General features: G+C 37.2%; 1 protein-coding gene across 4 annotated transcripts in view; it reads right to left on the minus strand.

Annotated features, from left to right (window-relative positions):
• Nucleotides 1–21,052, minus strand: part of TTN (titin) — a 264,646-nt gene that overhangs the window by 157,146 nt on the left and 86,448 nt on the right. For 2 of the 4 annotated variants that reach the window (XM_072961227.1, XM_072961226.1), the window contains 30 exons: nucleotides 19,992–20,273; nucleotides 19,477–19,755; nucleotides 18,775–19,056; nucleotides 18,381–18,659; nucleotides 17,573–17,860; nucleotides 17,183–17,461; nucleotides 16,792–17,070; nucleotides 16,424–16,702; nucleotides 15,563–15,850; nucleotides 15,140–15,427; nucleotides 14,408–14,698; nucleotides 12,425–12,712; nucleotides 11,757–11,849; nucleotides 11,350–11,635; nucleotides 10,198–10,381; nucleotides 9,901–9,990; nucleotides 9,538–9,805; nucleotides 9,178–9,438; nucleotides 7,361–7,570; nucleotides 7,077–7,154; nucleotides 6,944–6,970; nucleotides 6,475–6,534; nucleotides 6,082–6,165; nucleotides 4,437–4,502; nucleotides 3,381–3,428; nucleotides 2,134–2,538; nucleotides 1,616–1,678; nucleotides 1,171–1,248; nucleotides 928–1,005; nucleotides 230–316 (listed from right to left, as the gene is read on the minus strand). The exons of the other annotated variants lie outside the window; for them this stretch is intronic. In XM_072961227.1, coding sequence (XP_072817328.1) covers nucleotides 230–316; nucleotides 928–1,005; nucleotides 1,171–1,248; nucleotides 1,616–1,678; nucleotides 2,134–2,538; nucleotides 3,381–3,428; nucleotides 4,437–4,502; nucleotides 6,082–6,165; nucleotides 6,475–6,534; nucleotides 6,944–6,970; nucleotides 7,077–7,154; nucleotides 7,361–7,570; nucleotides 9,178–9,438; nucleotides 9,538–9,805; nucleotides 9,901–9,990; nucleotides 10,198–10,381; nucleotides 11,350–11,635; nucleotides 11,757–11,849; nucleotides 12,425–12,712; nucleotides 14,408–14,698; nucleotides 15,140–15,427; nucleotides 15,563–15,850; nucleotides 16,424–16,702; nucleotides 16,792–17,070; nucleotides 17,183–17,461; nucleotides 17,573–17,860; nucleotides 18,381–18,659; nucleotides 18,775–19,056; nucleotides 19,477–19,755; nucleotides 19,992–20,273 — 5,868 coding nt within the window. The remainder of the gene's footprint in view (nucleotides 1–229; nucleotides 317–927; nucleotides 1,006–1,170; nucleotides 1,249–1,615; nucleotides 1,679–2,133; nucleotides 2,539–3,380; nucleotides 3,429–4,436; nucleotides 4,503–6,081; nucleotides 6,166–6,474; nucleotides 6,535–6,943; nucleotides 6,971–7,076; nucleotides 7,155–7,360; nucleotides 7,571–9,177; nucleotides 9,439–9,537; nucleotides 9,806–9,900; nucleotides 9,991–10,197; nucleotides 10,382–11,349; nucleotides 11,636–11,756; nucleotides 11,850–12,424; nucleotides 12,713–14,407; nucleotides 14,699–15,139; nucleotides 15,428–15,562; nucleotides 15,851–16,423; nucleotides 16,703–16,791; nucleotides 17,071–17,182; nucleotides 17,462–17,572; nucleotides 17,861–18,380; nucleotides 18,660–18,774; nucleotides 19,057–19,476; nucleotides 19,756–19,991; nucleotides 20,274–21,052) is intronic. 4 annotated transcript variants of the gene reach the window in all.

Consider the following 21,052-nt stretch of genomic DNA (forward strand, 5'->3'; position numbering starts at 1 on the left):
AAAAAATGTACATTTTAGTTACTGGTGTGTCGTACTGTGGGTGGTAATTATAATTTACAAAGAGTATGTAAATGCAAATTTAAACAGACAAATGTGAAATGAAAAGATGACAGAGCTTCACAAGGAGACAGGGATGGCCACACAATCACAGCTTAGGTAAGAAGAAGAGGGATACATATCCATCAGAAGCCCTTCCATTTGAGTCCCCAAATTCAAATGTGCCTGATACCTGTGACTGACACCTCCTCCTCTGTGTGAGAAGCAAAGAACATCTTTTCTTCTGAAATAACCATCTTCTTTGTATGTACAGCCGGTACTTTAAAGAGAGTATTTCACATTAGTATGTCTTTTTCCAGGACGAGACATCAGATCAAATACACAGGTTGTACACTATATTTAAGTCTTTAGACACAGAATGAGTGGGTTAATAAGACAGCTTGAGAACAAGTTCAGCATTGACAAGAAAACAAAGCGTGTTTTGATCTACAGGGACAAACAACCCATGCAGCCTTTATCAAACAGTATTAAATGGGAATCAAATAGACACAACTTCTTCACACGGGATGTGGTGCTTTCCCAAATCCATTAGGGTTTATTCATACAAGTGAGAGGATGGGGACCATTATATGGAATGGAATGCATTGCATAGTAAAGTTAGAAGACTACTGATCAAACACAAAACCTTCCTTAAATTAAAAAAAAAAATTATGTACTTTTAAAGCCAAACTAAAAACATAGATAATGTTATTATTAACTTAAATTATATAAATGTGCAATGTCAAATGTATATTATATAATATAATGTACATAATATGTATTTATTTTGGTGATTTCAGATTCGTGAATTGTTCAGGACTATATGTATACATAACCATATACATCAATAAAAATGTTTAAAACTTGTAGCTAAAAGACAAAAATGTATACCTTTCACTTCAATAACTTCTTCCTGCACTGGAGTCCGAGAAGGTTTTTGTGGAACAATCTTCTTTGAAACTTCAGGTACTTAAAAAATATGTACAAATATATTTGTATTGTGAAGAATATTGTTTTGCACAAAAGTTTAAAATATATTAGTTTAGAGGACTATATAAATAACTAACATGTGACTATATATCAGTAAACAGATTACTTGTGTACATGGTACTAGGATGTTTTAAATGATAATACCTTTGGTGACTTGAACTTTTTCTTCTTCCATTCTTCGAGAAGTCTTTTCAATTTTTTCAACTACGGGCTTCTTTACAACTGCAAGCATTTTAAAGAAATTGCAGTACTTTTAGAATTTCTATTAAAATAGTCTCTTTTTCTCTCATTTTTTTTTAAAAAAGAGAGAGACACGTTTGTTGCACTGAAGTTTAAGTACAAGCTTCTGTACCTCAAGTATTTTGGTTATATTTTATTGTATATTTACCATAACAATCTTTTTATCATCTTTTTATGTTTGCATTAAATTAATCAGGTAGATAGTCTAAGGGAAAAAATCATTGCTACAATGAAGCTTCGAGAAGAAGTTGTGCCTATTGGATTGAACTGGTGATTCATACATCTTTGCCCACAAGCTGTGATAACGATGTTGATGCTCTGACCTATTGACATCATTCTGACGACATACCTTTAGGAGGTGGTGCTGCTTTCTTTTCGGGCACTTTTGCTGGAATTTTCCTCTCTTGTGATTCTTTAACAAAAACACAGGAATAAGAAGGGGTGCTTGAGTAGGTAGGTTCTAATAGAGTGTATCAATTGGCAAATGATGTAAGTTAAGAGTAACACTGAACTGTGTAAATTATTGTATATTTGGGAACTTTACTGCTAACGGGATTTCTCCTGCTGGATTTAGAAGCAGGATCAAACAGAGATGCAGCAAGGCAGTGAAAGTAAAACTTGAACTTCCGCATTAGAAAAGGGCACTTGGAATTTAGTCTCCGTAATAGGATGAAATGATACAACTTACAATGTCACGAGAGTAACTGAAGAAAACAACTGTTAAAGCTTCTAAAGATTCCTAACTTTAAAAAATGCAAATGGTCATCTATTTCATATCCATTGTAAATCAGGTTAATAACACTGAAAATATAAAGAACTGAGCAAAAATGAGGAAGAAAGAAAAAAAATTACCCAATGAATACACACCTTCATAAACCTCCTTTTGAACTTGGATGACCTCTCCTTCTTGATAAGTCTCTTCCCATTCTTCCTCCCCTTCGTCATAACCTTCTGCCCTTTCATAGTATTCTTGCCCTTCTTCAAGATCTTCTTCCCATTCCTCGTGAACTTCCCTTTCAGCTTCGACCTTGGTCTCTTCATAGTCTTCATCTGGTTCCTCATAATAAGGTTCCTCAAATGGCTCTGTGTATGGTTCCATCTCTAGTTCGTCATAAGGTTCTTCCACAGATTCTATGAAAAGTCTCTTCTCCTCATAGACTGCTTGCTTTTTCTCATACACAGCTTCTTTTTCTTTCTGAACCTCCTTCTTTCTGGTTATGGTTGTGATTTTCACTTGTTCCGCCTTGGAGGATACATCGATAATTTCAGCAGCTAAAATAAGTAAATAAATTTTAAAAGATAATATTAGCATATTAATTATATCCATATAGTTATTTCACTAAATGAAAGTCGATGTGGTAAAGCAGTATCAGTATTTCAGATCTCAGCATTATATTGATCATTTACGTTTTCTTTGTGTTGGTTCTGTTTGCATTTTTGTCTATTATGGAACACAGTCAGGAGTGTCAAGATATACTCTCCTCTTAACTTGAGGGTTTTTCCGGTGTGAACAAAAGGGCATTTGGCAAATATTATCAAATAGAACACATCTTCCATTGTTTTAGGAGAGCTCCTAAAACAAACAAAATCCTTAGTTCTTTGATCATTTTATGGAATTTATATTTAATATTTCTAGTTATTTAAATGTCCAATTATTCTTTTAAAAACAATATTTTAAAGCTACATTTTAGACTATCGACTATAACTCTTCAGTTTAATAAAGACAATATTTAGAATTATGTAACCAAATCAATCCATTGCTTTTATAGAACAACTTAAAGAAAATGAAGGCTAACATTACTTATATGATTCTTAACATTTGCCTTAGCTACAGCTGAAACAATCAGGGGTGACCCCTCCCTCTCTAGCCCTCAGCACTTCTTTCCCCGTGCCCCTTGCCCTGAGGCTGCACAAACGTCTGCGGGGGTTTCCTTTCCTGGGATCAGAGCAACAGGTAGTAGCCATCCCTGCTAATGCTAATTTTACTAGAGCAGAGGAGATGCTACAACTTTGCAGGAAGTGAGAAGCCTGATACACAGAAATAAGAATACAATGCAGAGATGCAGCTCTCAGAAATAGAGTCAAATATTTAATAATTTAGTAATTTCATTTACCTTTTGCTGGAATTAAAGCAGTAGGAGGTGGGGGCTTCTTGGCAACCTCTGGGACTGTAAAAACATAAAACAGACGTTTATTTTTAGATTATGCATTTTTTAATGCTTACTAACCTTGCACACCCTTATTAGTCACGTGTATGACCTGACGCTACTACTCATATATCAAAGACTTTTATAACGTCCAAATTTAGCTCCCCAGAAACGCTATGCAATGCTGTATTAATAAGAATGCAGGGAGGCTGAAATATTTATTAGTTTAGGTTGATTTAAAACACTTTAAATTAACATGAAACATGAGAATATTCAATATGCCTAATGCTAAAAAATAACGCGTGTTTAATTTTTTCAGTGAGTAACAGTAAAGTCCAGGCTTTTTGAGTTGTTTCTTATTCTATAACGTTTCACAAATGACCAATCAGAAAGAAGTCTCAGTGAATGGTGCTCTGTGCTCCTGGATTCTCCTGTTAGGAGGTTCCTGTGCTCTAATCTTAGCCAAATAGCTTTCTTGGAGAAAAATATTTGTTTAAACCTAGTTATCCAATTTTCTTCCTAAAAACTTTCCAGGATAAAGAAAAAAATAGTCATTAAATTGGTCCTCCTGCAAAAAAAGTTGTTTTTTTTTTTCTGTAAGTACTGGCATTTAGCTCAGGTGAACCAGGAAGGATGCTGACTTTGGCTGGAGCCGCCCCTTGAAACCAGCACCAGCCCTTGACCTTCTATTGGTGGGACTCGATCAAGACAAGCTGTTGGACTAGACCAGCTGTTGCCTTCTTTAAATCACCATCCAGAGATAAGAAGAACTCTCTAGTGTTGCCATTGGGTGCTATGGGCAGACACAGGTACAAGGGGACAGGGGAGGAAAAAAGGGGTGTGGCAGAAAAGTTGAGAAAGAAAAAGTAAAAACTGAGTCAAAGAAGAGGGTGAGAATGAGTGAAGGATACGGTACCATTCTGTGAATCCACACTCTTACCCTTCCTCTCTCTTCCACTATTTGGGATTTAAATCTTAACCAAGAGAAAGGCAGTAAGACTGAATTTTGATTAACTGTAATACCTTCAGGTGGTGCCTCTTTGGGCTTTGCGACTTTTTTAGCGTCTTTCTTCACAGCTTTTTTGGTCACTGAAAAATGAGATATCAGATGTAAATTACTAAAATGTTTTCAGGAAACTGGGAGGTTTATTGAAATGGTTTATTTTTTTCACATGTTTTGATGGTAACAAGAGACTCTGCACATTATTCCAAGACACCTGTTTCAGAAAGACCTCGGACTTGAAAGCAGAAAACTTTTTTGGAAGGAGAGAGAATATGTAGGGTGATTTTACATCTTCACTGATTTTATACTTGCTTAAAGTTTTTGAAACATCTAGAGTGAGCCTAAGTGATATCATGAATAGAAAAGGTACATCTTTTCTTCTTTGTTTCACTTAGGTAAGAACACTTTAAATATGTCAGGAAAAAGACTAAGAAGTGAATTAGTAAAATTAAAGTCCTATGTATGCTATAAGGTGGAAACTTTCTTTTACTGTTGCTGACATTATACCCTGATCATGGTCCCTGACCATAACTTTATTATGGCTCCTAGTACTCATGAATAAATAACACTGTTCTGCATTTTTAAAGCACAATTTAATTTCTCAAGTTTCCCACTGGGTATTTAAACTTAGTCATGTTGACACTAACACTCAAAGAATAAATCATTGAGATAAATTATTATTCCTGACAACAAATAGAAGTGGAAATCCATTTTACGAATTTTGATTCTTGTTCCTTTTTGCTATCAGAAGTAGATGAAATATAGTTAAGTATATTCATGTAAATTTAAAAAAAGTTTTTCTTTGTTATTGAGTCATAAAACTGGAAGTGTCCTTTTTTTTTTTTTTAAACTGAATTTCCCCCGAAGCTGACTGAAAATTAGCTCAAGCTTTTGACACCGATTGTCGTGGTTATTAGGGGACTAGCGAGTCAAACCCTGGGAAACCACTAGAGTAATGGTGGCTTGGCTTTGGAAAAATGTGACTTTGACATGTAGAATTTTTTTCCTGATGATGCTGGGAGAATTCTAACAGCAAGTCTGAACTCCCCAGAACTCTGGAAAGGAAGTCTGATGACTAATCAGTTGAGCAGTTTGGTGACACAAATAGTATAATTTATCTATTAAAACATTTGAAAAAGACAATTCTCTGGCACACTCAAGAGTTTACTGGAGAGCTCTTTCTTTAGCTTAAAGAAAAATGAAGTTTATCAAAAATATTTTAAATCATAATTTTTGTATAAAATAGTGAATTTTAAAAAGTAGCTAATAGTGTAACTGAGAAAAAACACAAGCTAATTTTCACCTTGACTATACCTAATATGTTTTATTTCTATAAGCTTCACTAGAATTTGATTCTATCATTTTATTGTTATATGTCGTAGTTAGGAAAATACGAAATGTGAAATCAGTTTGCCACTAATGCTTAAGTTATTTCTTTAAAAATATTTTAATATTAAACATCGTATTTGGTTTGTCTGATGATTTTCAGACTTTTAGGCGCATGTCTCACACGACTTAGTTAATACTTAGAGCAAATAATTCACATTTTGAAAGGCAGTTCAACCTGATGACCACTAGAGGGCCAACGTGTTTCATTAAACAATTTTCTAGGTCCGCAATAGTTACATTCTCTATTTTGACATCCAGGCAAATAACATGTAATACCTTCAATACGTTTTGCTGGTGGTTTCTTTTCTTCAGGTAATGGTAGCAACAGAGGGATAGGAGGAACAGCCGTAGGAGGAATTTCTGAAGAAAATAAATGCCATTATAAGTAACATTGTTTGGTTTCTTATTTTGTGTGAAATACAATGAAAAGTCTCGTGCATTTCTCGCAGTACTTCAAAAGTGTTAGAGTACCAATTCATCAATCAGAATAAAAATAGCACTTATTTATACTGCAACTACTCTTTTGCTTTGATTTGTAATCACACAGAGAAGATGACGTGGATGGGTTTATTCTTGCTTCATGCTGCGGTTTGGCCTAGGTAATGTCCTGGCGGGGTTGGGAGGGGAATACTGCCGCTTCAGGCTCAGGAGTCGCCCACTGGGACTTACCTTCTGGTGGCACCGCTCTGATAGGCATGGTGGGGATTGGAACTCTGGAATCAGGAATGTCTGAAAGGGACATTTAATAATGATAAGCACAGAGAGACTGAAGACACAGATATTTATTAGACAACTAAGGTGTGTTTGACTGCCAGGCATTTCCAATAGCAGAATCTAATATGCAGACACAAAGATATTAAGATTCTTTTGTGTGTAACCACACAGGCAAACCTATTCCCTATGAAGATGTGTTTTGTTCTATGGCCACATCGTTTGGCTTGATACTAGATAGCAGCTGAATGTGACCTCAGAACCTCTAATTTCCCAAACTCACAAAGCCTAACGTGTATTATTTTCCTGAAAAACATTCTGTTGAAAAAAAGAAATTGTATTTGTAGCTATGTTCGTTTGGCTTCTATTGTTTACAAAATTACACTGAATGTATTGTAAGCGAGGATTGATTTTTTTTTTAACTTACCTGGAGGCTTCATCTCAAGTTTGATTTCTGCAAAAGAAAAAAAAATGATGTTTTTTAAAATTGAGAATGGTCTTGGCTGGCTACTTTGTTTCAGACGGCCGTGTGATTTTAATGGGGTGTTTTGGTCTCTGACCTTTAGTTGTTAAGTACAGCTCTGCTGTGCTTCTGGCTTCACCTCTCGGCTCCAGTCGAGCAATTACTGAGTAGACACCTAAGGGAAGAAATCACAAAACGCTTGCTTTCTGATATGTTTGTAAATAACATTTCTTTATTTCTAAATAGCAAGTACTTATTTATATTCCTCTTTCCTAAAAAAGTAATCTAGATAGAATTACAACGTGTAAGGGTAAACTAGGACAGAAATCTAAAAACAAAGTTTAAATTCTAAATTCACAGGGACACTGTCTATTAAGTTACCTTCGTCATCTGGGGTCACGTTGTGGATGGTCATATAATGGCACCGACCATCATTCCTAAAGTTGTATTTCTGGCTCTCGGTCAGCTCTGTTGGCCCTTTGTACCATGTTACAATGGCGTCATCAAAGGATACTTCACACTCGAAGGTGGCAGATTGATGTTCACTCACCACGATGTTCTGTATGCGCCTCGTAAACTGAATTGGTTCAGCTGTTTAAGTACAAAAAGAGTTCAAAGTTAGATTGCACAGGAAAGAATTTCTTTCACTGTGCTTTCCCTCCCAGATGTTTAAAGTCTCCATCTTTTTATTCAACTGGAAAATAGCAGAAAAAAGGCTGAAAATATAAAACAAGAAGAAAGTGTACTTCTCTGCATCAGTAACAAAAAATTATCCAAAGATTTCAGTGTATTCCTACAGGATCAAAGTAAGAAAGTGTAAAGAAATCCTTGAAAGTCCTTAAAATACTTACATGAAGGCAACAGTCCAGGGTGCTTATACCCCAAAGTCAAATTTAAACTTGAAAAATGTTAGTGAAATGGGAGGTTCTAAATAAACGGAATGTAAACTTAATTTTACTGTATACTTTATTCCCCCTGAAATTCTTCCTTTCCTCTGTAAAATAATTCTGCTTGCTATTCAGGATTTAGAATTGCTTATTAGTTGACCTGTATAACTCCTGTGAAATAATTTCAAACTTAATAGGAAATCTGTACTTCTAAATTTCAAAGGATTCATTTTCAAGGGTTCTGAAACCTGCTTTGCAAGCACTTGGGGCAGGCATGGAGTCCATCCACTGGGGACAGCAGGGTGTTTAGTAGAATGGGCTGGAGTGGAGGTCTTTCTGCAAAATTGTATCTGGAAGGCTGGAATGAACATCTTAGATGTCATATGTACTCTGGTGAGCTTTTTTTTAAGGATCGTATAAAAATATGGGATTAGTTTTTAAAATAAGTGGTTTCAACTGGATCCTTTAAATTGAAAACTATTTAAAATTTTTGAATGTAAACTACAACCTTGCTATCGACTGGAAAGCAAGTCAGAAAAGTTGAAATAGTTATGTAACTAAGAAGTCATATGGTTGTTATTTCAACAACTCTCAATGGGCTCCAACACCTGGAAGCAGAGGCTATCAACAGAGTCAAATGTTGCTGAATACAGCCTCAGGATGTCTCCGGACAGTGCCTGCAATCCACGATTAGGAAACAAATATTGTGGCGCCTGAATCCTGAGATTCCACTTCATTTCAGAGATTCAGAAGGCTGGAATGTGATATTCTTAGGAAATAATATTTTTTTAAATAGCTGCTAATCACACATCACATATGTTATTAATTTTATAAAGTTTCATATAGATAGAGTCGGACTGATTCCTATAAACAAAATGTCAACTTCTAGCCAAAATCCTCTAGACAGCCATGAAATCTGGTTCGTTTCAAGATTTCTTTCTAGGATTCAAAATTATAGATATGAGAATTATGGAGTTTAGTAGATTTGTAAAGAATTCCTGGATTTAGCAGAATTATGAAATTTACCAGAAATAACTGTTAGAAAGTCATTTCTCAGTTTGGACTGAAATCTGCTTCTGGTCAAAAAAAAAAAAAAAAGAACTATGCAAAAGAAGTGGCATTTATGTGAACACTTCCCTTTTGATTTTGTATGAATTTTGAGATGTGAGTGAATGCTATGAGTTTTGTGTGTTGGGAAATGAGCACACATGAACACTTTGAGACACATCTGATGGCAGGGTTGCAGAGGTCCTGCACAACATTTGCCACTGACCCATGCTGTAGTAACTCCAGCCGTGGTCTGTTACCCACCTTCAATTCTGAGCTCTGCTGAAGTTTCAAGGTCTTCGTATTTGCAGGTGTAGTGGCCCTGGTCTTCTGCTCGAACATCTGCAATGGTCAGCTTATGGACTTTATGTTCCACTTCAGTCTTATATCTACCTTGGGGTTTAAAGATTCTGCCATTTCTGAACCATTCTGATTTTACATTAGGCACAGAAAACTGGCATGTCATGGTGCAAGTCTGGCCTTCTTTCAAAGTAACATCCTGAAGATGCCGTTCCCAAGCAGGCTCTGTTGGGATGATACAATTCACATTTTGTTCAATATCACATGTGATACACTCAACAGTAAACTAATCTCACAAGTTTTTTTTTAAACTCCTCTACTTACCAATTACAGTTAGTTTAGCACTAGCGATGTGTGGACCACACACCAATCTATAATTGCCCTGATCTTTAAGTTGACAGTTTCTGACTCTGAGTGTATGTTGATCACCATCAATGCTTATTTCAAATTTATCACTGGGTTCCAGTTTTTCAGTCCCTTTGTACCATGAAAGCTTGATTTCTGGATAATTAATCTTAATGTCAATTTCAAACACAGCATCGTTATCTTTCAAAACTGTCTGATTTTCAATGTCCTTGATCAGAGTGACAGGCTAGGAGAGTAAAGAATTAAAATGCATTAATCACTCCTTCCGTTGTAATTGCCAGTAGTAATTTGTTCATTTTGTGATCACACAATTCCGTTTACCTCTGTCTGGGATAGCCTTTGCTGAATAAATGACACAAGCTCCTCAAATTCCCTTTCTTCCTTCTCCGACTTCTCTATTTCCTCAATTTCCTGAAGAGAAAAGAAAAGTATAAGTATTCCATATGAAATAAACTTTGAATTAGAGGATGCACGATTACATTCAGTTTCCATTCTTGATACTGCTTAGGCTTTTATTAAATGTTCTCGTACAACTGTAGGGTTCTGGACATTCGAAGTACATGTTAGATGTTTCAAATGTAAAATTTTCAAGATGATACTATTAACAAAAGATCATACCAATCTATGTGTCTCTTCTTCTTGGCTTTGCTTTAGCAATTCAAATGCTTGAAGAAGACCCCGGAAGTCAGTGATTCCATACATGCGGGCATATTTTTCATATTCTTTTGGATCAACATTTTTGAGAAGTTCCATGATATCAATTTCCTCTTCTTCTCCAGCTCCTTTCTTTAAGGCTGGAGTCCTAAGTGAAATAAGAAATAAACATAGGTCTCTTAGGACACGTGAGGCTACAGTAGAAGACTGTTGTCGATGGACCAGGAAGTGGGCTCCCGCCAGACACTGAATCTGCCAGCACCTTGATCTTGGACTTCCAGTCTTCAAAACTGTGAGAAGTAAGTTTTTGTTATTTATAATCCAAAAAAAGAGAAATAAACATGAATCACCTGTCTTTTACTTATTTTGAATTGTCTATCATTATTCAAGGATTGTAACTGTAATTAATTTTTTTCACGGAGGACTAGTTCTATGTCCTTTATTCAAGAACTATTAATTTTACCATGTTAACCGTGAAACAAACAAAAAGTGTGGGTTTGGAGATGCAGTGGATTAAGACTGGAACTGTCACGAAAGTTAAAAATCTGATCAAAGAGTTTGTGAATAACAAATATTCTTGTAAACTTCACAATAAAAGGGGGTAATCAAAGAATTAAAAGGATAAACAATAAGAGTGATGGAAAGCACTCATAAAGAATATATATCATATCATGGAAAAGATGTGTAGAAATTAAATGTTGATTAATTGATTAACAATGTTGCTGAAATATAATTGGTACTGAAATTACTTGTAATTGTGGAAAATGTCTAAAACAGCTGATCTAGAAAGCTATTCAGAGCATGAGACATTACACAAAGGAACAAAAATGTCATGCCGACACACACACAGGTTTTTCTATAAGCCACTTCCTTTGTTCAAAATTTTAATAAAAATTTACCTCATTCTCAAAACCTTCTCATGGTTATGCAGATACTGATATTCATGTACCACTAACTTGCACCCAAATATTGTGTATTTGCTTATCTATTTCTGTTAAAATGTCTATATGCTTATGTTCTTTCACAATCTGGAACCTTGAGGGGATGGTCCATGCTTCTTGAGAGACCCTTTTTGTGAACAGTACATTATTGTGTGTGGTGTTTAACTGAACTTACTTTTTCAGCATTGCTCTAAGGTCTCCTTCAATTTTCTCTTGTTTCTTCCTCTCATCCACCTGTAGATTAACATTACTTTCAATTTCACCATGTTTATTAAACGCAACACATCGGTACAATCCAGAGTCGGTTTTTGTGGTGTCTCGAATCTCCAGCTTTGCTTCGTCACCTTTCTGGTGGATGAAAATGCGACCTCCTTGGTTCAGTTGTCTCCATTTCCCTTTTGTCCATTTAACATTTGGAATTGGATCACCTCCAACTTTTGCAATGAATGTGGCAGTGGTTTCTAAGGAATGATGAAAACAAATCAGTAACAAATTTAATTTTCCAAAATCAGTTTTTCTGAAATTAAATCAGTAGTAAAAGGCACACGATAGATGAGTATGTACTTTTCACGAAGGACTTACTTTCGACAACTCTGATACTCTGAGGTTCTGATACGAAGAAGAGTTTTCCGTCTACCGCTGCTTTCTTAGCTGCTGGGACAGCAGCTGGTTTGTCTAAAACAAAATTTGTATTTTACATGTTTTGTTATCACAATTACCTTAAAATTGTAATACATAATTTCCTTTGAAAAATAAGCTTTAGGAGTTTGGAAGTGTCATAAATCACATGAACTCTACATGAGAATGGATTATAGAAGATAAAGCAGTTTCAGAGACATTTATAACCAGTTGCAACTATTGCCTGCAGACTGAACTACAATCACATTAACAGTATCAAATTCTGTATTTCTAGACTTGGCTTTTCTATACATTTCCTTCAGGGGTACAGCATCAGGCTACCTTAGGTCACAGTATTACAGCGTCATTTTTGGAACTTCACTTAGTTACATCCTCCTGGATATGGTGAAAAGTGGGTCAAGAAATATGAACCTGTGGTACTTTCAGAAAATCTCTCTGGAAATTATTGCCATTAAGTTATCTAATATTTCAATTATAATAAGCAGGTTACAAATTGCAAATGAGCAATAACTGATATTTCTGAAAATACAATTGAACTCTTATTTAAATTGTGCAAAGCAAATAAACGCGAGCAGTTGGCTTCATCCAAATAAGTTTCGAGGTGTCTGTACCTTTAATGGTCACTTTTGATTTGGAAGTGTCACTTCCAGCCACATTGGAAGCTTTACACACATAATCTCCTGCATCTCCTTTAGACACATCCTTGAGTTCCAGCACAGCAGTCCCATTAGCAAAGCTGAAGCTGCATCTGTCTGAGGGCTTTATTTCCCTGCCAGCCTTCAACCACTGGATCCTGATCGGTTCTGATCCCCTGACATGGCAGCTGAGCTGCACGAATTCTCCTTCAGTCACTGTTACTGGAGTAAGGTGTTGGTCAAACACAGGTGGCTTCTTCGGTTCTAGAATTAAAAAAGTATTTTCATGAGGAACATTAAATCCTAGAAAAGAGACAACTTTTGCCTCTCATAGGTAGCACTGGTTTCTAGAGTAGAAATTAATCTTGTGCCTTTCTCTCTGAAAACATTAGTTACCTTTGTTGGATTTTAAAAACAGAAAAAGGTTTAGAAACAAGCCAAGAATAGAGCCATGCTGCCCACGAATTACCCCAGCATCTGTGTCCTGATTAAGCACTGCAAACAGTGCACTGGCAGTTACTATAAACTTTGGTGTCATAAAGCACACTGTTGGTTTTCTCAAACCTGCATGCAGGTGGATTTTCACTGAACCCTAAAAACTAAGGGCTTATTGGAGAATTCTGCTCATGATATGCAGGGATTGCTAACCCCTTGGTTAGAAAGCCAACCACTGAGTAATCCATGAGCCCACATCTTAGTATGTGATTTTCTCTGATGTTCATCTTTTGCTATTAAAGGCAGCTACAGTAGCATTTAAAATCCAATCTTTGCCCAAAGGAATTAGGGGTTGAAGCTCAAGTGTGCAACTGAAAACCAATGAAGACAAAAATAATATGATAGGAAGGTCATGAATAACCCGGTATTATGTAATGATTTTACTGAATGGTTCTGAGACCATTCAATAAGGCAGTACTCATGACTGGAAAGATTAAAACTTCTGATGTCTACTCTTTTTAAAATTCTACATATAGAAAGCCTCAGAATTCTACAGAAATTATTTACCTACTCAATGGCAAAGCCATCTTGAATGTGAATCATGAATATAAGTCACTGCTAAGCACATATTTTTCATTTTACTAAATGTGTTTGAAACTAAATGTGTTTAAGTCTTATTAAATGAGTGATGAAATTTGAATTATAAGGTAATATATTAGCTTCTTAGTAATATTAATCTATTAATGATTTTAACCTATTGTCTGTGCACCCTGAAATGGCCAGCTAGAGCATCAGTGTTGGTAATTTAGCCCTAGCTTTTCAAGGAGGTTAGCCTGTAAAGTGATTTTGATGAACTGCAACATAATTATCTAGATGAAGCCATTATGGTTAGAGGATCAGACTGAGAAGGTCTCCTTAAACAATACAGTCTATTTCTTGGCCTCAAGCTATGACTGTGTATTTATTCATAATGATATGCAACATATTTCCACACACCTTGTTTTTCTTTTTGAGCAAATTCTACCCTTTTGTATGAGATTAATATTCATTTACAGGCTAAAAGCTTTGGGCAATACATGTTAGACAGTAATCCTGGAGAAATATCCTTAGAAAAGAGAATGTTTCAGAATGTGATAGAACTCATAATAAGCAAAGCTAATGCAATATTCAATGATAAAATTTTTTTAATTCAAAACAAATGTGCTTCATAAAAATTTATATGTCACTTATGCATGAATTTCAAAGTAGACTTAGACTTCTAACTACCTGAGAAAATTTTAGGGTATGATTTACAAGCTAAGATACAGTTCATTTATTATATGATACTACTTTGCTGGGCCACGTAATTATATTACAAATAATACATATTTTTATTAAATATGTGCAATTGTGGCAAATCAATTAAATAATATAGGTTTATATCTGTTATAACTTGCTTGGTTAAGATGTCAGAACAAACACACACAACTGTCTAACAGGCAGGAAAGGAAAACCCAACGTCTGGGGGCTGTGAAAGTGACTCACCTCTGATGATGACTGAAGATGTACACAGAGCAGAGCCTGCATCATTTGACACTTTGCACGTGTACAGACCAGCGTCGCCCATGCCCGCCTTCCTGACTTGCAGCAGAAGTGCGTTGTTCTTGAAGGTGATTTCACAGTTGGGTGTTGGATGGATTTCTATATTGTTTTTGTACCAGGCAACAGTTATAGGCTGGGAGCCGGCAACACGGCCCTCAAGTTTGAAAGAATTCCCTTCTGTTTCTTCTACTGTCTCCGAAAGTTTTTTAGTGAAACTCGGTGGGATGAGACGCTCTGTAAGAAAGTTCAAGGATATATGAAACGGAATCCAAAAGTAGGTTATTAATAGGAAGTTTTCCAAGAAAGAGAAGTCATATTTTTAGTTCAAAGTCAAAGCTGATCAATTAAATACAGTGTATCAGTGTACGTTCCTTAACATTTTGGCCTCCTTCCACAAGCTTATTTTAAACTGTTCTTTGATTTATAGGATAAATGATAAGGATAATTTATGGCCATTTACAAAATCAGATATTTGTTAAAAGAAAAAGGGAGGGTGGTCTAGTGCTATGTAGGGTATATAAAACTTTTAGAGAAATACAGATTTTAAAAAGATCACTTTTTCTCTAGAGAAACTTATTTCCTTTGAAACATTTTTATGTCATTTGTTTTAAAATGCCATAAATTTCATTTGTTCTAATAAAAACTGCACCCTTCGGATATGATATACCAAGGTACCTTTTATATTGAGCTGAGCTGTGCAGGAGTCCTTTCCCACTTCATTGACAGCATAGCAGGTATACTGGCCAGAGTCTCCTTTGTCTACTTTCAGGATTGTCAGGTGGGCACTGTTTTCCAGGTAACTGATCTGGTAGTTTCCGCCACTTCGTATCTCTCTGTTGTCTTTGGCCCAGGCAACCTTTATCGGCTGTGTCCCAGTAACGTGGCACTCAAAGTCTGCACTCTCTCCCACCACAGCATCCACAGGGGCAAGAGGGATGTCGAAGAAGGGTGGGTTCTTCCCCTCTAAGAGAGCAGAAAGACAAGTTGCAGGCTCCAGATCTTGATCGTCCCCATCCACACACATCCTCCTTCCCTAATTTCAGATTTGGCTATAAAAAAAACGTAATTACAGAAACAGAAGTTTAAGAATCCACAAACCTGTGAGAACGAGTCTGGCACTGGAAGAAGCAGAACCTATAGGATTTGTAGCCGTGCAGGAATACTGGCCTGCAAAATTCCGATCTGTTTGGAAAATATTGAGAGTGGCTACATTGTCTAAAAATGATGTTTGTACATTGGGGCCATCTTTCAACGGCCTGCCATCTTTAAACCAAGACACCGAGATAGGTTCCGATCCACTGATGGCGCACTCAAAGACAACGGGCAGCCCGACCGTTTCGTGAACATCTCTCAGTTGTCGAGAAAATGATGGTGGGAGCTTTTGTTCTGTAGGAATGGAAATAAAGTAATGAATGCTTCTGGACTTTTTCAATGTGCTGAATATTCTCACAACTATTGTTATACAGATAACAGGATTTTTATAAAACTATTAGGAGGTATTCACATCTCCTGAATTAACTTGGACACAAGGAAAAGCAGGTAAATTTCTGGAGCAAAAGTTTCACTCTGAGGCCACCCTGATGCATGGTAGGTATAAAAATATGTAAGCCAATAAAGAAACTGATTGGTTTAAGACACATCTCCAATATGTAGCAGATTCTGACTTTTAGACTGCTTTCTAGCAATTTGAATGAGACACGCATAGGGTGGAATTTTAAAAATACAATTACTCATTTTTCTTGAAATGATGACATGATCCTTCCAACTGAAGATTAGTCATTTTATCTTTCTCCATAAAGGTGATAGAAAAAGATAAGCTCCTAATTTGTAGACAGAAGTACTTAAGCAGAAAATTTTGCATTTTGAAAGATTGTCCTGAAAAGAAGACCCTCGCCAGATTTTTTAAATACTGTTCAAAAGAAACATACATTTGTTCATTTTCAAAAATATTGCAATCACCTTGAACAGTCAGGAAAGTTGATGAAGAAACTTCTCCCACACTGTTTTCAGCTCTGCATATATATTCACCACTATCATTAGTATCAACCTGGTTGAAAACCAGTGTAGCAACATTGTTCCTAAAATGCATTTTGTAGGTAGCAGTGGGTCTCAGTTTTGTATCTCCTTTAAACCAGGACACTGCAATTTCAGGGGACCCAGCAAGCTGACATTGTAAAGAGGCAGAATCTCCAACCGTCACCTTCACAGGTTCCAACTGCTTGACAAAATATGGTGGTTCTGCAGCCAAGAGAGGGAATCAGTTACAAAGGAGACATGCTGGTATGGTTATTTATGCATAAATATAGGACAGTACAATCATAACAAACCTAGGATCAGTATTTGTGCTGAACAGGAATCTTTCCCAGAAGCATTTTCAATGTAGCAGTTGTACTGTCCTGCATCCTCTACTGTGCTACTTGGAATTTCCAGAATTGCCGATCTTTCAGTTGTGGTTATATTACACCTCTGGGAAGGAGCTATGTTTATGCCATTTTTCTTCCATGTGACTGAAATGGGAGGAGTTCCAGTATATGTGCCTTCTAGGATCAGGGGTTTTCCTTTCTCTATGCTGTAATCATTGAGCTTCTTTACAAATTTGGCTGGAGCTAGAGTAGAGAAATTGAAAACATGAAGTCAAGCACATATACACACAGATACGGACAGGTCTGTTACTTCATGTACACGACTGAAAAAATGCAGGACAGCGGTCAAACAAACCTTTCACGTGTAGGTGTGTCGTATAAGAAACTTTGCCGGCTTCGTTACTAACGATGCAGGTATATTCGCCACTGTGTGATGCATCTACGTCAAACAGCTCCAGTTCAGCAACTGAATCCTCCAAAGACACATTACATCTGTCCCCTGGTACTATTTCACTGCTACCCTTGAACCAGCTGACACTGAAAGGGGGTGTTCCTTTCACAATGCTTGTGAAAGTTACATTGGTTCCAGTCAAAACATCCATGAGCTCGGGTTTCTGAACAAAAGATGGTGGTTCTAAACAAAAAAGCACATACCAGAAAAAGCTTAATACTTTCGAATTTTGATGATTAAAAACGGTTAATCAGTAACAAAATGCAGTTCTGTTTTGCTGTAGTTTTAACTGACCTCTCACAGTCAAAGGAGCACTGCACTCATCAGAACCAGCTGCGTTGGTAGCTATGCATGTGTAGTCACCGGCGTCTGAGTCTTCCAGCATGTTCACAGTCAGAGCACAAGTGTTATCCGTGAGGGTGGTCTGGTATTTCCTCCCACTGCTGATCTCACTTCCTTCGTGGAACCAGGAGACAGAGATTGGAGGTGATCCGTAGACTTTGCACTCCATTATTACCGAGGAACCAGATAGGCCATGGGTCTCTTTCAATTTTCTCGTGAATGAAGGAGGAACAGTTCGGTCTGAATGTGATAAAAATCAAACAAACAAGGGGCATCAGTTATAAAATGATTTGAAAAGAGAATTACTGTCTTCTTGATGGGATATCTCCAGATCCACTTGGCTCTTTTGCGTGGGTATCAAAGAATTCCCTGTGGCCTCACACAATGGAAAGCCTTGAGAATGAGTGAGCAAGATGTACTGGTTGATGTGTTAGGAATTTTGGTTTCTCTTTGCTGTGAATCATTATGTAGAGAATTATTCCAACATAACTGATTGTATAAGACCACGTATCCTTACTCCTTATACAGGGGTTAAGTTTTACTCCCACAACCTTGAATCGTGGAAATTCCTCCAAGAGAAAGAGACAGAGCTTTTGGACTTGGCTTTCTTCTAGCTCTGTAAGTACTGTACCTCTGATTTTCCTGATTCAGAGGATGTCAGACTCATGTCCCACCTTAGAATTGAAGCTGCCCATACACATGTACATAAATCAGGAACTATACTATGATAACACTGAAACAAAACACCCAATCAACCAACCTGAAACTTGAACTGAGGCTGTGCAGCTGTCTTTGCCCACAGGGTTTTGCACCTCAAAACTGTATACCCCACTGTCACTGGGTGCCACATTAATGATCTTGAGGCCAGATACTTTGTTGAAGAAGCTTATTTTATATTTGCTGTCACTTGTCAGCTCTTTTCCATCCTTAAACCACTTGGTAGTGAGTTCGGGTGTGCCTGTGACTGTGCACTCCAAGGTACAGGTATCTCCCGTGGTAACTTTGATAGATTCTGGCTTTTCCACAATCACTGCAGGCTCTGGAACGAGAGGCAAATTGTATTCGGATGTTAAAATCACATTGAAAAACTCAAGAAGACACAGGTACTGGTAGGCGTGTTCTTGTTCTCATGGTGACATTCTATTTGCACTAACCAAGGATGGACAGCGTGGTGGAACACTCTTGCATTCCGGCATCGTTTCTGATCTGACAGGTGTATTTCCCGGCATTGGCTATTTCTGTTGTGGAAAAGTGGAGGGTTGCAATGTTTTCTGAGTAGGAAATCCATATGTCGTCACTTTCTCTGACAACTTCTCCCTTATCTTTGAACCACATCACGGAAATTGGCTCAGCGCCTTCAATAGTAGCCTGGAGCTGAACTTCTTCACCCACGATGGTAGAAACATCACTGGGCTTCTTCACAAACCTTGGTGGTGCTGATGGAAAAAAGGCAAAATTCGGGATTTAAAATGTGTAGGGTGAAGAGTATTTCCCTCAAAGTCATGAACTCAAGGGATCTAATTAGTGATCATGCATTGTTTCCACTTCTTACAGAAGAGGCATTTTTGGTGAATGGGAGCAGGGATGCATTAGAGTTTGTATTAAGCAGAAAGAGTTCAATGTCTTAGTCTCTCTGCCTTCCTAAATCCAGTCAAAACGTCTTGGGAAAACTGCCTGAAAGGGTATTTAGTAGGATTTAGAAATGGGATGCACACTAAACATAAAAAGATTTGGAAAGGGAAAAAGGGAAAACTGGGAGAGGCAACTAATGATAAAGGATGGGGCAATAGCTGAGGGGCCCACAGAGCACTGAAATGAGAAGGAAAATAGTAAGAAGAGAGTGAAGCCACTCTAACCTTTCAGAGTGATGGAACCAACACAGGTGTCACTCCCCACATCGTTTGTGGCTCGACACTGGTACTCCCCAACGTCTGCAGTATCGACGTTCAGGATGTGGACGCTCGTAAGGAAGTTCTCGGACATTATCTTGTACTTCTTGCCACTCCTAAGTTCCCTCTTGTCTTTATGCCAAGAAACTTGAAATGGGGGTGTGCCCTGAAGCTCACACTCAAGGTGAACATCAGCTCCTTTCAGGGTCTCAATGGGATGAGGCTTTTTGCGGAAAGTGGGTGGTTCTAAAATTGGAAGGTAATTGAGTTAGGAAAGAAGGAAAATCAGGATGTATTCTCTAAGTATGCAGTTACAGGTAAGAGTCAGTTTGCCACTCCACCACAGAGAGAACACATCACTTCCAATTTTCTACCACATCCTTTACAATGTTTAGAAGAGTGATGGAGAGTCAAACAGGAACTGAGAGGACAACTAGAGAGGAGGTGAATGTGAAAAACACCAAAGACGAGTAAAAGCTGACCTTTAACTTTTAAGGAGGTGCTGCTGCTGGCACTGCCCGCTGCATTGCGGGCCTCGCACGTGTAGTCTCCGCTGTCTTCCACACGGAGATCATGCATTTCTAACACGGCCACCGAGTCAACGAACGACATTCTGAATTTACTGCTCTCTTGAAGTTCAGTCTCGTCCTTGTACCACAAAACTTTGATTTCTGGAGACCCTCCTATTTTACATTCATATCTTGTGTATTCATCTTGTTTCACAATTCTTGAAGGTTCTAGCTTCTTAATGAACCTGGGTGGTTCTATGGAACCAAAACAGAAAACACAAGGGAAGAGATGGAAAAGACATGTATAATTCAGGATGAAGTGAGAAGTCAAACCAAGAGGTCTTTAGCTCTGGAAAACAAATTTACTTGATGCGGTTCAAGAAAGAATAGCTAAATGACACCTAAATAGAAAATTCTTAAAATTAAATACATTTAGTTTTATAAGCACCCACATCAAATATTATTACAAAAAGAAGGAGGACGAGACATTAATCCTTATTGTGCAATCCTCCTATGAGCAAAGGAATCGCTTCTTTAGCGTGAGATCAGAGACAGCGCACGTATCTGCTGGTGGAAGCACTCGGAGGTTTACAGGGATAAAGAGAGTGTGGTTACTTTCTTGTATGCAAACCAGTGCAGGACTGTCTATTTTCTATGGCTGCAAAGATATCAGTTATGTACCATGAGGAGTCAGAATAGCAGAACTGGGTCAGATATCTTAATATTTTTAAAGTGCCACTTTCTCTTATAGGCCTTAAATAGATATTTCTTCAACCTTATAATTTCTCTTTGAAGTGGGGAGAACAATGCTTTCTTCATTAACTGAAGCAAAAAATTTAAGTTTAGGGAGACAAAAATAATTAGCTATATGTCATAGACTAAATGGGCCGCTAAATCTAATTATATTTTAATTTCAACATATTTATAAACTATCGCCACAAAAACCTTTAAAAATGCTCTAATGGGTTAGACCAATAGCTCATTAAGTACTTAATTTCTGACCACAGCAGCCATGAACATGCTACCGAGAGACA

This window comes from Vicugna pacos, chromosome 5 (assembly GCF_048564905.1).
Source record: "Vicugna pacos chromosome 5, VicPac4, whole genome shotgun sequence".
Taxonomy (NCBI): Eukaryota; Metazoa; Chordata; class Mammalia; order Artiodactyla; family Camelidae; genus Vicugna; species Vicugna pacos.